The sequence below is a fragment of the Alosa pseudoharengus genome, unplaced genomic scaffold, assembly GCF_046254945.1.
Source record: "Alosa pseudoharengus isolate Yale_2024_CS ecotype anadromous, Long Island Sound unplaced genomic scaffold, YU_APseudo_1.1 YU_APseudo_1.1_scf_6, whole genome shotgun sequence".
Lineage (NCBI taxonomy): Eukaryota > Metazoa > Chordata > Actinopteri > Clupeiformes > Clupeidae > Alosa > Alosa pseudoharengus.
Genome location: NW_027468848.1, coordinates 8,817,583 through 8,833,978, shown reverse-complemented (window position 1 = coordinate 8,833,978; position 16,396 = coordinate 8,817,583). Strand labels below are relative to the sequence as shown.

The 16,396-nt window shown below is 45.9% G+C and overlaps 1 protein-coding gene across 1 annotated transcript in view; it reads right to left on the bottom strand.

The window, feature by feature from the left end:
* kcnip3a (Kv channel interacting protein 3a, calsenilin) overlaps nt 1–16,396 on the bottom strand; it is a 74,015-nt gene that overhangs the window by 38,515 nt on the left and 19,104 nt on the right. Inside the window, exon 2 of the mRNA XM_076270486.1 lies at nt 5,796–5,970. Coding sequence (XP_076126601.1) covers nt 5,796–5,970 — 175 coding nt within the window. The remainder of the gene's footprint in view (nt 1–5,795; nt 5,971–16,396) is intronic.

The following is a 16,396-nucleotide window of genomic DNA, read 5'->3' as shown; positions in this document are numbered from 1 at the left end:
ATTGGTTTACATTTGATCGATGCTCCATGTAAAACAGACCCAGCAGGGAGAGCACAGGAAATGGCCAAAATAACACAAATAGTGTACCACCCTGGCCCTGAACCCAAGAGCTGAGCACCACTGCAAGCACTGCTCATATACTGGCTTCCTATGGTATTCTTATGGAGTGGATCTGGCTCTGATCTGGCTCTGATCTGGCTCTGATCTGGCTAGCTGTAGCGCTGTTAGCACAGAGTCATGTTCCTCTTTGATAGGCACAGTTGAAAAGTCATGAAAGTCACTACACAAGAACACAAAGAACACATAGAACCTTCCAGAACATATAGAACCTTTCAGAACATAACCCCTTACGCTTACAGTTTTTCTCAGTCGCTTTGGTGCTTTTTGCAGATCAGAATGAAAATTCTCATAACTATTAGTTCAACCTCCACAACATTTAGTCATTTGTGCACATCATAGTAGCAAATTCTCACACAGACACACACAGACACACACACACACCTCTTTAAAGAAAGAGAGATTAACTCTAACTTATAAGAGAGAAGACTTAGAATCCATTGGTTTCTCAAATATCAAGTTACAGGAGTGCATCCAGGCTTTCCCAAAGAGCAGATTACTGTCATTTATTTAGAATTGCAGCTTAGCCATTTGCACATTAAGTTTTAATGGTAAAACTATAAGAGACTTAGATAAAACAAGACTATGATGAAAAATGACACAGAAAATGACACTAACTTAAATAAAAGCTTGCGGATAAGAAACGTATAGGGAAAACAAATTGTAGGAAGGTGAACGAGACAAAACAAGGGCATGACAGACAGAGTGGTGAATATCACGGACACAATGATGGACAGACACAGAGAAAGAGAAGGAAATCCAATGATGACAGATCCGTAGAAATACAAATCGAGATATCAGAGACAGGCATCGACAGAGAGACAGAGATAGCAACAATCGCCAGGACAAAACAGACGAAAATGGATAGATAAAGGAGAGCATTGACAGAGAGAGAGAGTGAGAGAGAGAGAGAGAGAGAGAGAGAGATGGGGAGGAAGAGTCATCTGTCTTTCTGTCTGTACCTGGAGAGAATGTGCCGGTAAAGAGCCCGAAAAACCAACGCAGAACTTTCTCCAACTCCCTCTGACACTCTGTCCGGCACTCGTTCATCCTGACCTTTCACCTTCGACCTCTCCCAACGACCTTCCACTGGACTGGACCTCTGCTCAAAAGCAAGTGAAGTTTCAAAAGCAAAACCGGAGACAAAAAAGCTGTGGAAGACGGAACGGCGAGCAGGAATTCCTCAAGAACCCAGGAATTCCTCAAGAACCCAGGAATTCCTCAAGAACCCAGAAGAAAAGTCTTAGTGAGCCCGTCGTCAGAGCAGAGTGTCGCTGCTCGCTTCTGCTGTGCGTCTGAACAGCCAGAGAATCAGTGAAGCCGAGATGATCAGCTCCAGAGGAGTGAGTCTCTACGCGCACGTGTGCTGTGACTGGCGTGACTACGCTGGGTGGAGACCCACACCTCTCCCTCAGAGCTCTGATGCCACTCACGGCTTCAGCTATCATGAAACCAATCCGGTGCTTCTCCAATACGTCAAGAGAACCGAAGGAAAGTCCGGCAGAAGCAGCTATCATGAAACCAGTCCAGCGCTTCTCCAATATGTCAAGAGAACCGAAGGAAAGTCCATCAGAGGCTGACCGGTCCAGCGGGAAACTGGTGATCTGCTCAGTGCAAGAACTTATTACTTCCCAAAGGTGCTTACATCCCCTACAGAACTCCCGTGAAGTGTGACTGTGAGATCTCTGTCCTCTCCTCTTTCTGCTCCTCTTCCTCCTCTTTCTGCTCCTCTTACTCCTCTTCACTGCTCCTCCTTCAGGCCCCCTGCTTGGGAGGGTGTGTGAGGAAAGAACAGAGGCGTGGAGCTACACATCAGTGTGTGTGTGTGCATGTGTGTATGTCTGCGTGTGTGTGCATGTGTGTGTGTTTGTAACACAGAAATAGAGGAAGGCAGAGCGGACGAGAGGACGATGGTCAGAGTGAGGGACAGAGAGGAGAAAAGGCTGAAGAGAGAGAGAGGGAGGGAGAGAGAGATAGAGAGAAAGGGACAGTGAGGGACAGAAAGGAGAAAAGGCTGGATAGAGGGAGAGAGAGAGGGAGGGAGAGAGAGGAGAAAAGGCTGGAGAGAGGGAGAGAGAGGGGGTGACGAGTGAAAGAGGAGCTTCTAAAGTTTCAGCGTGACCCCCAGTGTGTCACTGAGGGCTGGGTGGAGGATGGTTTGGTTGTCACAGAGACGGGATGCCTCCTCTCAGAGGACCACAGTGCCTTTGTACCTCAGATCGTCATTCAGTGAGCTAGACCACAGTCAACACAACAACATCACAACAACACCAACACACACAACCAGACATCACAACACCAACACACACAACCAGACATCACAACACCAACACACACAACCAGGCAACACATCAGAGGCTGATATCACATCACAACTAGATCTATTACATTATGAAAGATGAAAAAAATAAACAAGAGATGCAGACGCCATTGGTGTCAGTGCTTCCTTTCTTCTCCTCTCTTCCCACAATATAGACCTATTTCACGGTCTACATATAAATATATTTTAAACTTTAGTCCTCCACAACTTCCGTAAGACTAGTCATCCACAGTCTTCCAAAATAACCTGTTTTCATGAACAGGAAACACATTTATGCTTTATGAAACAATTGTATTTCAGTCAATCTGTAATAGCTGGACAACCCCCCCAAATGACAAGCTAAATGACAAGCTATCATCGGACATCATTTAAATATTTTCCTGAGAGTCAAAACTCAAAGGGCGGCATCACAAGTCTTTGACATCTCATTGCACTCACGTGGAAGACACAGGAACAGAGAGTAGGGGAATAATCCAGAGTGTGTTCTCCTAAACACACCAGTCTAAAAATAAAAACAACAAACAAGTGCCTGACACTCAAAAAGTCTGACCTCAAAAACTAACAATGCATTCTTTCCACCACTAGAGGGAGCCATTGTAGGATGGATAATGGAGAATGAGAACAATATGCAATATACGCTTGGTCCAGCAGAGGGCACAGAGGGGCCTATTTCAATGGGGAACCTATAGAAACGTACTGTACACCACTGTGGCACCACTCCACAGTGACGGACAAGGTCAGAGGCAGCAAGTGGAGAGTCAGTCATTGGTCTTTCTCTGCTAGTCTCTGATAATAACTCTTTAGACTACCTCCAAGTGTTGCTAAATGAAAAGGAATAGATAGATAGATAGATAGATAGATAGATAGATAGATAGATAGATAGATAGATAGATAGATAGATAGATAGATAGATAGATGGGTGGGTGGGTGGGTGGGTGGATGGATGGATAGATAGATAGATAGATAGATAGATAGATAGATAGATAGATGGGGGAATCCAGTGAGGAAACAGCATTGACATTATGATGAAATGGGAGGTCTTTAAGTTCAGCTGATGAAGAACGGTGCATTAATGCTGCTATCTCATTTCCATGGTTTCACTGCCCCCCCCCCCATCTTGTAGTTTCTTCTCTCAGTATCAGAGATGGCCCAGTGAGCTCGGACACTTCCTGCTGACCGTGCTGTGTCCGTTGGTCGAGGCAGAGATACAGTACGGTCTGAGGGGCGTGTGGCCTAGGTGACCAGGCAACCAATCGATGAGGGGAGGAGAGTCGAGCGTATCACGGTTACAGGACTGGTCATTACATCCCCGTCTCACGCAGGAGGAAATAAGACTGCTGAGGTCAGCAACAAAATCATGATGGAGGAGGGGTAGGAGAGAGATAAATATATGTGCACACACACACACACACACTCTGACTCATACACACTCACTCACACACAAACACACACATACACACACATACACTCTCACAGAGAGAGAGAGAAAGAGAGAGAGAGAGAGAGAAAGAGAGAGAGAGAGAGAGAGAGAGAGAGAGAGAGAGAGAGAGAGAGAGAGAGAATGAGTCCCAGTTGGAGATAGTCCATAAAAGCCTTTGCCTTTGCAGTCTGATTAAGTCTCTAATTGCAGTCTGAGCAGCTCCCTCCTACTAATAGGCTAATAGAGACCCCGGAGGTTCCCCTCGCTGACTGGACCTACTGGATTGGACTTTACGCGCTCCATTACGCGCACCTTCTGGGCCTCGGACAGAACAATCCCCTTCCTCATACCTGGTCCAGCATGGCTCTCTCTGGAGCTAATGGAGCGGAGCTCTGCTCTCGGCATCGTGGGTAATCCATCACGCTGCATCTCTAAAGCTCACGCACCTCCAGAGCCTAATACACTCCACACACTCCAGCCACTGAGAGGAGAGAAGTGTGTCTAGCCTGCAGCAGCCGCAGGTTGTACCATGCAATTGGTATAAGTTGCTTTGGGTAAAAGCTTTAGCTAAACACATTGATAAATGCATAAACAAACTAAAAATAAATAGGTAGATAAATAGATAAATAGATAAATAGGTAAATAAATAAATACATAAATACATAAATACAGTACATACATACATACATGCTGAGTCTAAAACACAGTACAAACTTCAGCCGGAGAGAGGCGAGTTCATCCCATGCACCACACAGGGCAGCCAGGGAAGCACAGTCCACGGTCCACACACACACACACACACACACACACACACACACACACACACACACACACTCCACAGTCCAGATGTCTTAATCAACCAGCATGCTGCCAGCAACTCTGAGAGGGGAAACCTCGCCTGCCCATCTGCCAGCCTGCCATCCCTCTGACTAATCCTGCGTGGGATGAGTGGGGGGGGAGATTGAGGGGGTTGGAAGACACGGCTTTATTTATTTAGGAGGAGGGCTCAGGGTTCACGCTCTTAAAAGCTCTGCCTACATAACAGCTGGCTCTGGCTCCAGACTGGCCCAGGTCCGGCACAGACGAGGCGGCGGCGGCTGAGTCCCTCTGTAGGAGGTAATCCCGGGGCAAGGCGCCATTTTCAGATTTCACGGTCATCCGCAGTCAGAGTGTGGACCTGGATGAGTTGTGTGAAGCTCTGTTTGCGTGTCGGCTGAGTATATTTCTTTAAAAGCTCACACGTCACAGTAGACAAATAAAAGAGTAGCAAACTCAGTGGATAGATAATATCTACGTACACACACGCACACACACACACACACACACACACACACACACACACACACACACACACACACACACACACACACATACACACACACACACATACACACACACACACACATACACTATCTCAGTGTGATCTTTCTTCACACAATATCAGTGTGATCTTTCTGCTCACAAGGACGTTCACAAGGTCTTGCGTAGGTCACCTCAGTAACATATCATGGTCTTGCTAAGGTCACCTCAATAATATATCATGGTCTTGCTAAGGTCACCTCAGTAACATATCATGGTCTTGCTAAGGTCACCTCAGTAACATATCTTTTGTCGCCATCGTTCTTAAGCCGATTGTGATGTAGAGTCACCCATCCAACAGCCACCTCCACACCCTCATCATCCCCAGCACCCCACTCACCTTGTCCATGCAGCTTTGAGGGGGACCCCCTCACGCACACACACACACACACACACACACACACACACACACACACACACACACACACACACATACACACACACACACACACATACACACACACCATCCCTGCTCCCACTCACCCTATCCAAGCAGCTGTGATGGGAATCCCCTCTCACACACACACACACACACACACACACACTCACTCCCACACACCCATCCCTGCCCCTGCTTACCTTGTCCCTGTGGCGTGGTTGTAGACAGGATCCATTTCACTAAGCAGCACCTCATCAGGGCTTTGCGGGTGAAGCGGGGCCGCTGCCATTTCCCAGAGTTCTTCTGTCGGCCCGGCACCGGCTCCATCCCGTTGGCATCGCCCAGGAGACTGCCGTCAACAACCTTACCATCCTCCTGCAATCATTTATAAACTTTTATTTTAGAGTTATGTGTTCAGTTACCAACATTATCATTAATTAATCCATTAACATTTAACATTATGGTTAATTCATTAACATTATGCAACCGCAGCATTCAGAAGACTTCATCTTCGTAGACATCCAAAGCAAACACTCTTCAATCTAAAAAATCTTTAATCTATCCATCCTTCCCTCCTTGCATCAAAAGTCTGTGCCGTTCATAACAAAATGTGAAAACCCTTCACATGATACACTCAAAAATCCTTGATTTTAGCTCCGTTTCAACCCTCTCTGGTGAAATTTCACCAACTTAAGATTCTGATACCATCCTTGCAACATTCTGGACACCGTCCCCTAGCAAAATCCTGGATACCATCCTCCCAAAATCTTGGATGTTGCTAGGATAGTATATCAGAATCATAAGTTGGTAAAATTGCACCATGTGAAGGGTTTTCCCAGATCACATCACAAGTAGAGTTCCAAAGGCATAACACTGTTTTATCTGTTCCTTGAGTATCTATGCTACCTTTAAAGGGACACCAGGCAACGTTTTCGTGTTAATTACTCATCTTCGTAAGTCGGTATATGGTTAAATGACTCATTACAGGATGAATGAAGACTCTCCTGCCGCCCCTACTGCATGTAGGAAGAATATCCCGCTTGCAAGTTCAGTGTATCGTACCCGCCGACCGAAGCAGGATCAGTTTACATACTGCATCCACAGCACAGAGGCAGGCTAACGAAACGCTAGCGATTGCAAACGTGTGTATAATGGCAGAGCCGGCGAAGAACCAGCGAAAACCTGTGACGGAAGATGCAAAGAAAAGGAAAAGAGCTTCAGACCGAGCGAGGGGGAGTTTCGTAGAGAAAAAGCATCAGGCTTGCCTGGTGTCCCTTTAAGATCAGGCTTCTTTCTGACTAACACAGATATCTTTGAGAACCCCTTTAATGAAAATGTCCCCTGAACAGCCTCTGCAGTCTGAGAGGGCAGAACCGGGTGTCAGTCTGCAGTACCTGATATGACCACAGGAAAACAGCGCTGTTATTATGCAAGGGGATGAGCGAGGAGGTCTGGGTGATATAGGCACAGCAGGCGTACTGTGACGGAGACAGAGGTGAGATTAGACTCTGAGTTTACAGGGACACACAGCCATGTAGAAAGAGATGGAAACTGAGGCAATGGAGGTGGCTGGAGGAGTCTGTCCTCGGAATCAGAATCGGAATGGAGGTGGCTGAGTGTGTCCTCAGAATGAAGGTGGCTGAGTGTGTCCTCAGAATGTCCTCAGAATGGAGGTGGCTGTGTGTGTCCTCAGAATGGAGGTGGCTGTGTGTGTCTTCAGAATGAAGGTGGCTGTGTGTGACCTCAGAATGGAGGTGGCTGAGTGTGTCTTCAGAATGGAGATGGCTGTGTGTGTCCTCAGAATGGAGGTGGCTGAGTGTGTCCTCAGAATGTCCTCAGAATGGAGGTGGCTGTGTGTGTCCTCAGAATGGAGGTGGCTGAGTGTGTCCTCAGAATGGAGGTGGCTGAGTGTGTCCTCAGAATGGAGGTGGCTGTGTGTTCTCAGAATGGAGGTGGCTGAGTGTGGAATAGGAACAGAATGGGAGTCTGGGCCCTGCAGCTTAATTGTGATGCAACCAAGCATGCCAGAGCCTATTCCGACCAATTGCAGATGAGGCAGCCGTGTGTGTGTGTGTGGTATGTGGTGGTGGTGGGGGGGGGGGGGGGGTGTTCACAGCTTGTACCAGGAGCTTGTCCACATTGCTACCTCCAGCCCTTGTGTATATAGTTGTGCCACCCTTGTGAGAAAACGAGTTTCATTTCCTATAAAACCCACAGCTTATATTCACACCTACCCTTAAAATGTTTTCTCACTCCCCCACCCTGAACTCCTCTTCAGCCTCTAATGCTATTTGTCTCCATCTGAGTCTGATGGCAATTTCAGAACTCCCCTTGGGCGTCTAATTTCTATAAATGCCACAGACGCTGTTCACTTTCCCGAAGTTAAGTCATTCGTTACCCAGTAATGCAGCCAACTCGGTTGATGCCGGGTGACATTTCTATTGAGGAAAATGTCAAACTTCAAAGAGCGTTTTCTTTCCGCCTTGCGGTTATGATGATAAATAAGATTCATATCAGAAGGGAATCTCGAAAATCTAAAATTAGGAGAAGGGTGTGTGGGTGGGTCTATGTGCTCCTGGGGGGGGGGGGGGTGCAAAATGAAGGGAACTACAGTAGCTTGATCATGTGTTATTTAAAAAGATGAAAGCAATAAAACTAAATTAAAACCACATTTTTTTGATTTCATAAACATCACTGTTTGTTTGTGACATGAAATGAGGTAAGAGGTCTGAGCCTGCGGACAGACTGCAGTTAGCAGAACAGTTATAAACAAACGACGCGGCGATACTAATACACTTGGCTGGTGTTGGCTCTCGATGTCTCTATCGGGGTCCTTGCATTCAGTTCTCCTGTGGAGTTCTCATTTAACCAGCCATAAAAACACACTCCGTTTCAGTCACCATATTCAGCTTCCTTTTAGGAGGGCCCAGTGAATAGAGTTAAACAGAGTCCATCTGTTAACTTTTGTCCCTGCGGTAAGCTTCAGCTGTGCTGGTACGAACGCCGGTCAACGAACAGAATAAGCATCTGTAGCCTCCTGGCATCCGCACAGATCAAATATTATATCACCCTTGATGTTTAAAAACCAACCTGACGGCTTCCCAGAAAACAGATTACTGTTGACCTCTCCCATCCACAGATGCTTGGACAGCAGGCAGACGCTGTTACACCCTCGGAGAGTTATCTGTTATCACTCGGCCCTGTCTGGTGCTGATGATGTAAGAGTAAAATAAAGAACACGCTCTGTTGCCATGGCTTGTGCAAAGGGATATAGCTATATCCCGCTATTTGTCGAGAACATCAGCTGACGTTTCATCAGTGATCCGTTTGTGAGAGCTGCAAATTTTACACCACAAGTAATGTCCGGGCGAATCTTTATTTGCTATCCATCACCAAACAGAACGTTCAGCTATCTGACATGTTCTGTTGGTGTGATTTGTACGAGACAATATTGACACTTGATTTCGTTATTTGTCAAGTACATCAGCTGATGTCACCTTAGTGTTTGGTTAGTGGAACGATACGCTGTAAACTTTACACCACAAGTCATCTCCTGGAGAGAATGTTTGTTTGCTATCCATCACAATACAGTTGTATACATCAAGAGTAAACTTTCTCATAACTATCACACCTGTCATCCAAAAGTTAAGTCCGGGCCCTGCAGATTAATTGTCATGTGACCAGGGATGCCATAGCCTATTCTGGCCAATGACAAATGAGGTGTGTACATGCAGTGAACTGAACTATCATGGTTGTATACATTGTTGCAGTGTGTTTGTGTGTGCTTGTTTGTTTATTTCTCTTCACTCCAGAGTGGTTTAAGCACCAGACCACCAGATCTTAAATTCTCTCCATGTCTGGACGACACATAGTTGTCCAATAAAAGTATCCTGCTTGCGAGTCAGCAGATCAAAGCAGAGCTGAATCTCCGTCCTTTTGAGCCCTGCATCTCTAAGTCAGTCAGTCTCCCATCTCATCTCTGAGTCTCCCATCTCATCTCTGAGTCTTCCATCTCATCTCATCTAATCTCTGAGTCTCCCATCATCCCTGGGCCTCCCATCTCATCTCTGAGTCTCCCATCTCATCTCTGTCTCCCATCTCATCTCTGAGTCTTCCATCTCATCTCATCTCATCTTTGAGTCTCCCATCTAATCTCTGAGTCTCCAATCTCATCTCTGAGTCTCCCATCTCATCTCTGAGTCTCCCATCTAATCTCATCTCATCTCATCAGTGCACTGTGTACAGCAGCCTGAGTGGATTGGAGTGTGCAGTATGCAGTATGCAGTATGCAGTGTGCAGGGACTGCATCTCATTCCTGACGGCTTCTCATCAAAGCTACGGGTCTCGTTGGCTACATTCACCCTCTGCGAGGCTGTGGCTCACAGATGAAAGAGTCCAGCAGTGGCTCCGACTCCTGGGTGAATTACAGAGCCTGGGAAAGTCTGTGAATAATCTGTGAGGGCGGGACGCCAGGCAGGCCAGAAACGGGCTTATAAAAAGACAGGATGAAGAGGAGGTGTGGAGAAAGAGAATGGAGAGAGAGAGAGATGGATAACACTCCACTGAATGATTCAGGAACAGTGGAGGAATGCAAAGAGAGAGAAAGAAAGGGAGAGAGAGAGAGAAAAGGGAGAGAGAGAGAAACACATTTATAAGAAAAGTGTGAAATGTAAAAATGACCTTCTATGAATCTCAGTTCAGACAGAGAGAGAGAGAGAGAGAGAGAGAGAGAGAGAGAGAGAGAGAGAGAGAGAGAGTGTGTGTGTGTAGTATTGAGGAGATGGAGGGACAGAGAGCAAGGCAAGACAGAGATAATTGAAACTTCACTTCCTGAAAAGTACAGATCCCCATCATTAAAGTGTTTCATTACAGAGTACCCAATGCAATTGGGTAAGTGTTTCATGCCATAGTCATCTGGTAGGAAGCAGAATCAATATCAAGTTAACTTTCATATTAGTGTGTGTAGACAGAAAAATAGACAAACAGATGGTAGAAGCTAAGTCTCAGAAGCCCACGTTCAATTAAATATGTGTTTGCTTGAAGACAAATAATTAACTATCATACTGACATTTGTGTGTCGTACAAACATCTTCCAAACAGGAGGGAAGAGCAGTTCTGATCCAACCACTCGCACACAGACAGCACACACACATCACACACATCAGCATAGCCATGCCCGCTCCAAAATGTTCATTGTAAAAGGAGTGTTTCTCTCTATCTCAATACACACACACACACACACACACACAAACACACACACACACACACACACACACACACAATGCCCGCTCCAAAATGTTCATTGTAAAAGGAGTGTCTCTCTCTATCTCAATGCACACACACACACACACACACACAATGCCCGCTCCAAAATGTTCATTGTAAAAGGAGAGTCTCTCTCCATCTGAATACACACACACACACACAATGCTCGCTCCAAAATGTTTATCTGAACACCAATTCACCACCAATTACTCACACTGGTCTCTGGCACACTTATTAACTGAACTCAATTAAGTATACTGACATTATGGCATTGCAGAGATGTGAACATTTACTGGGCAGCCGTGGCCTACTGGTTAGCGCTTCAGACTTGTAACCGGAGGGTTGCCGGTTCGAACCCCGACCAGTAGGCATGGCTAAAGTGCCCTTGAGCAAGCTCCCCAAGTGCCGCTGTTGTTGCAGGCAGCTCACTGCGCCGGGATTAGTGTGTGCTTCACCTCACTGTGTGTTTCACTAGTTCACGGATTGGGATAAATGTAGAAACCAAATTTCCCTCACGGGATCAAAAGAGTATATATACTTATACTTACTACACATTTAACTGATCATACAGATGAATCCATAATATGGGTATCTGTTATATGATTTGATGGGATAGCCCATAATATAATTATCCAACCCTGCCACAGTGTGGGTGGATACTAGTGAGAGTTATTCTAGGATATCTGGACTGACAGATTTCTAAAGCATCTCTCTAGAGCTTTTGTTTTTGTTTGTGTTTGCGAGTGCTTACTGACCGTAAGAGATTCAGTAAGTGTCCTACTTTCCATCATCCACCCATCAGCTGCTCGACATCAACCTCGACATTTCCAGACCCGGCTCACATCTACACCAGCAGCTGGGCTTTTGCGCTGTCTGAGGCCAGCCAGCATCTGCCCTGTCCACTTTCTCCCCTCCTTCACTCCCCTGGCTGGGGCTCAATAATTCAGAGCTGCACTGTAAAAAATCACATCAATAAGAGATGGCTGCCGCACTGTAGCTGAGCTGAACACCGGGGACAAGAGGCACCTACAGCTCCCATTCAGCCTCTCTAGCCAGCAGACCAGCCTGTCAGAGGGGGAGCACACACACACACACACGCGCCGCGCACATACACACACACGCATGACACACACACACACACACACACACACACACACACACACACACACACACACACATGCACCACAAACACGCACCACACATACAAACACACACACACACACACACAATACACACAAACACCCACACCCACACACACGCACCACGCACACACACACACGCACCACGCGCACACACACACACACACACACACACACACACACTTAATATACACAGTGCTGCACTTAACACACACAGTGGGAGTTGCTCTCTACCTCTCGCTGCCATTCATTCAACACTGAAAGAAAAGGCAGCGGGATCCACACACACACACACACACACACACACACACACACACACACACACACACACAGGGAACAAGCTGGGGTATCGGAGAGGACAGAGAATGGACCAGAGTAAGCAACAGAAAATGTCAGATGAATCACACACACACACACACACACACACAAACACACACACACACTCAGACACACATGCCGGGCAGCCAGTAGGAATGAGTAATAACAGTGTAATGGGAGGTGTAATAGCAGGTGTATATAATTGTGTTATAACTGCTGATGAACATGTCCAGGAAGGTGATTTGGTGCTGACTACACCAGAGAGGCAGCCATTGGTCAGGGCCTGTTTCTGCATCACTAAGAGCTGAAAGCCATCCTCTGAAGTCAGACAATAAAATCTCCCAATAGATACTGAACAGAAGTGATGTAAGATGATGCAAGGCACATCAGCTGATCTGAAATCAGTAGGTTCCCATAAAGGCCTAGAGAGAGAGAGCCTCGTCTGAAGAGAACGACAACATGAGCTTGTCTCTAGAGACCAGGGGAGACTTTGGCGACATGAGCTCGTCTCTAAAGACCAGGGGAGACTTTGGTGTGTTCTGATGGTGGAGTTCTGGGGAGACGTTAAAAAAATCAGGTATTGAATCATGTGTAGCAACAATGCTACTAAGACTAGCTTTCCTCCTAAATAAAAATCGTCCATGAAACTTGAAAGCGTTGATCATTTTTCAGTGTACTGCGGGTAGCTCTGAATTCACAAACCGTCAGATTGGTTTCGAGTTTTAGAAAACACCATGCACATACTAATTGTTCCTACCCCACAGTTAGTCCTCATTCCCCGGCGGCTGGCTGCCTCTGTGATCTATTGTCCACCCTGGCTTGTCACAGAGAAGGGACAATGAAGAACACAGAGAAACTAATGAGAGAAGTACAATATGCAACCCACTGTGGTGTTATAATTAGCTCAGTGTGTGGGTGTGCAAAAGTTTTCTCTGAAATGTGGAGACTTGCACTCACTCCTGTGCCCTTCTCTCATTCCGCAACCAGCCGCAGTGCATCATGGGAAAAACAGACACGCTCAGTGCCTTCTTGCGTCGCTATGGTGATGTGGTCTGCTCTGTGCATAATTCTAAAAAAATAAGAGCTTGAAATACTTACATTATTACTCAAAGGATCATAATGGTGCTATTTCTACACAATCCAACATGTCACATATCAGGGAAGGCTGTTACAAGAATATTATTCACACAGAGACATACAGTAGTTCTGACTGAACTATGTATAATGCAGTAGCTCTTGCTGTCTAAGCTGAAAAAACAGTGAAGCTGTTATTGTTTAACTGCTTTAATTCTGTTGAACCATCCTCATTCTTCGATTCTTCATACTGTGCACGATTGTGCTAATATTGCACCACTGAACATGAAAATATTTTTTTGGTCCAAATCGTCTGTTTGCTTTTTTATCCAGTCGCCTACTTCAGCTACAAACACTACAAAGGCTGGTCCTTTCAGCTGAAGGACACAATGTCGTCATCATTTCTAAACCAAGACAAGAACGCTCCTCAGTTCTGGGGTTGTGGAGGTGAAAACACTAAAGGATTGTGGGAGATACTAACATCAGCAGAGACCAGATCTGGGCCAGATGATGGTAGAAATGCTGCGGAACTGTAGGAGACAGAGAGCTGCACAAATCAACTCTGCGCTGGGATCTGGTATGGATTTGTGTACCTGATCAGTAGAAACAATGAAACATTGTGTGGAGGATTGCCAGTGTTTGTTACGTGTGTGTGTGTGTGTGTGTGTGTGTGTGTGCTCCATGGAGTCAGCCCTTCAGCAGTGAGTGTCTGTCTAATTAGAGCCTTAGAGAGGAGCAGGGCAGCATTAGCATGCAGCTACTGTAATCTCACCAGCCATCCTATAGGAGCATCCTAACCAGTGACCATTCCGATAGATAGATACTTTATTGATCCCCAAGGGGAAATTCAAGAACAAATTTGGCCCGTACAGGGATCGAACCCGTGACCTTGGCGAAGCTCTCCGTGTGCTGTCGAACAATTGATTACAGAACTCCTGTTCAATCTATTAAATCTGGCTCTGATTAATGTGAAAATGTTTCACTTCAATGTAATATTGCTATCCATAGTAGGCTGATGATTAATGATACCCACAATACAGACTGCTTATGGGAATGCCTCCCATCACCTGCCTATTAGACTCATGACTCTAGATGTCTAGAATAATGTAATAACGTTGGTTTTCTCATACTGCCGGTTCATTCGGGCGGTTCCAAAAGCACAACATGTTACTAGTTGTGAGATGGTCAGAAACTGGAGTGCTGACCTGGACTGCTAAATTTGCCAGCGTGCTAAACAGTTTATCCAAATCCTGAGCTATAGAGGGTTTAGACTGTACTAAGGGTTAGAGGCTGTTTAGTGTAGACCGCAGTTGATAAACTGCCCATCGCTATGTCATACTATAGTCAGTTCTGTTTTAACATACACTTCAGTTGATTAGCTTCTACGGCTGCGATAACTAATCCTAGCCATACATTACGGTACACTGTTACATAAAGCAGGCCAGATACTGTCCATAAACACAGAAAGGCTATGCGGATCAGAACATAACAATTTATTTGTCAGGTATACGTTACCCAACCAATACACTAGAAGTCTATCTAAAATAAATAATTAAAAGTTACAGATAGGCTAAACATTCCAGCAACCATTATTTTAACACTTGGACATTCCCATATACATTCCTGTTTTTCCAATACACTCAGCCAGCTTATCCAACCAGACATCAGATGAGAGCCTCCTCTACACACCACCCAACCATGACATTCTTACTATGCTCCCACATTCCCACTGACATTCCCACTAATATTCCTGATATCCCACATTCCCACTAACATTACAACTCCCTCAGACGGGATCAGAGGAAGAGCACAGACCACAAGTGTAGTGAGGTGAGGAGAGGGAGGAGAAGAGAGAGGATGAGAGGAGAGAAGAGAAGAAAGAGGAGAGAGGAGAGGAGAGAAGAGAGAGAGAAGAGAAGAGGAGAGAGGAGAGGAAAGAGGAGATGAAGAGAGCAGAGATAAGAGGAGAGGAGAGAAGAGAAAGGAGAGAAGAGGAGAGAAGAGGAGAGGGAGGAGCAAAGGGAGGATGAGGAGAGGAGGAGAGGGGGTGGAGACAGAGGATGAAAGACACACACCTGGGATCTGAATGAGGGATGAAGGGGAGAGGAAGGATGAAATCAAGTAACAGAGGAAGGTACACACACACACACACACACACACACACACACACACACACACAGAGGAACAGAGGATAGCGTGGAAAAGTCCATTGCCCTGCCCAGACTGAAAGATTAAAGCCTCAGGAAACCATTGCCAGTGTTTTGACTTACAGTAATCGGCTGATTTGAAGTTTTCTCAGGATGACATTTCTGTATTATAAATTCTTTATTCCAATACACACACACACGCACACACACACACACACACACCAACACACAATCTAACCACACTTCCACTCACTCCTCTTTAATGGAGGGAGAGCTGAGGCTAAGAGATTGTGGGGGAGGGGGAAGGGATTTTAAAAATGAGAACAGAATTAGTTTGAAGAAAAATGGAAGACAAACTAATCAATCCTGGTGTGTCTGAGAGAGAGAGGGGGGGGGGGTAGAGAGAGGGTAAATGGACAGAAAAAGAAAGAGGGATAGAAAAAGAGGGAGAGAGATGGAGAGAAAGAGGGATAGAGAAAGAGGGGGTAGATAGAAAGAAAAGGAGAAGATGGAGGGAGGGAGCGAACATCAAATCACTTCACTTGGAATGCATTTGCATAACTATTTCTGTTCATTTCACAGAATCGGAGAGAGAGAGGGAGGGAGGGAGAGAGAGAGAGAGAGAGAAGGAGGGAAAGCAAGAGGGGGAAGAGGGAGAGAGAGAGGGGGGAGGTAGAGAGAGAGAGAAGAGAAGTAGAGAGAGATCATTAGGGGAACATGTTAGAGAGTGAGTAAGAGTGCAAACGAATGTGGAGGAGAACACGAGTATGAGAACTAGGTAAAAGAGAGGAGAGAGAGAGGGAGAGAGAGAGAGAGGGAAAGAGAGAGAGGGAGAGAGAGAGGGAGGGAGAGGGAAAG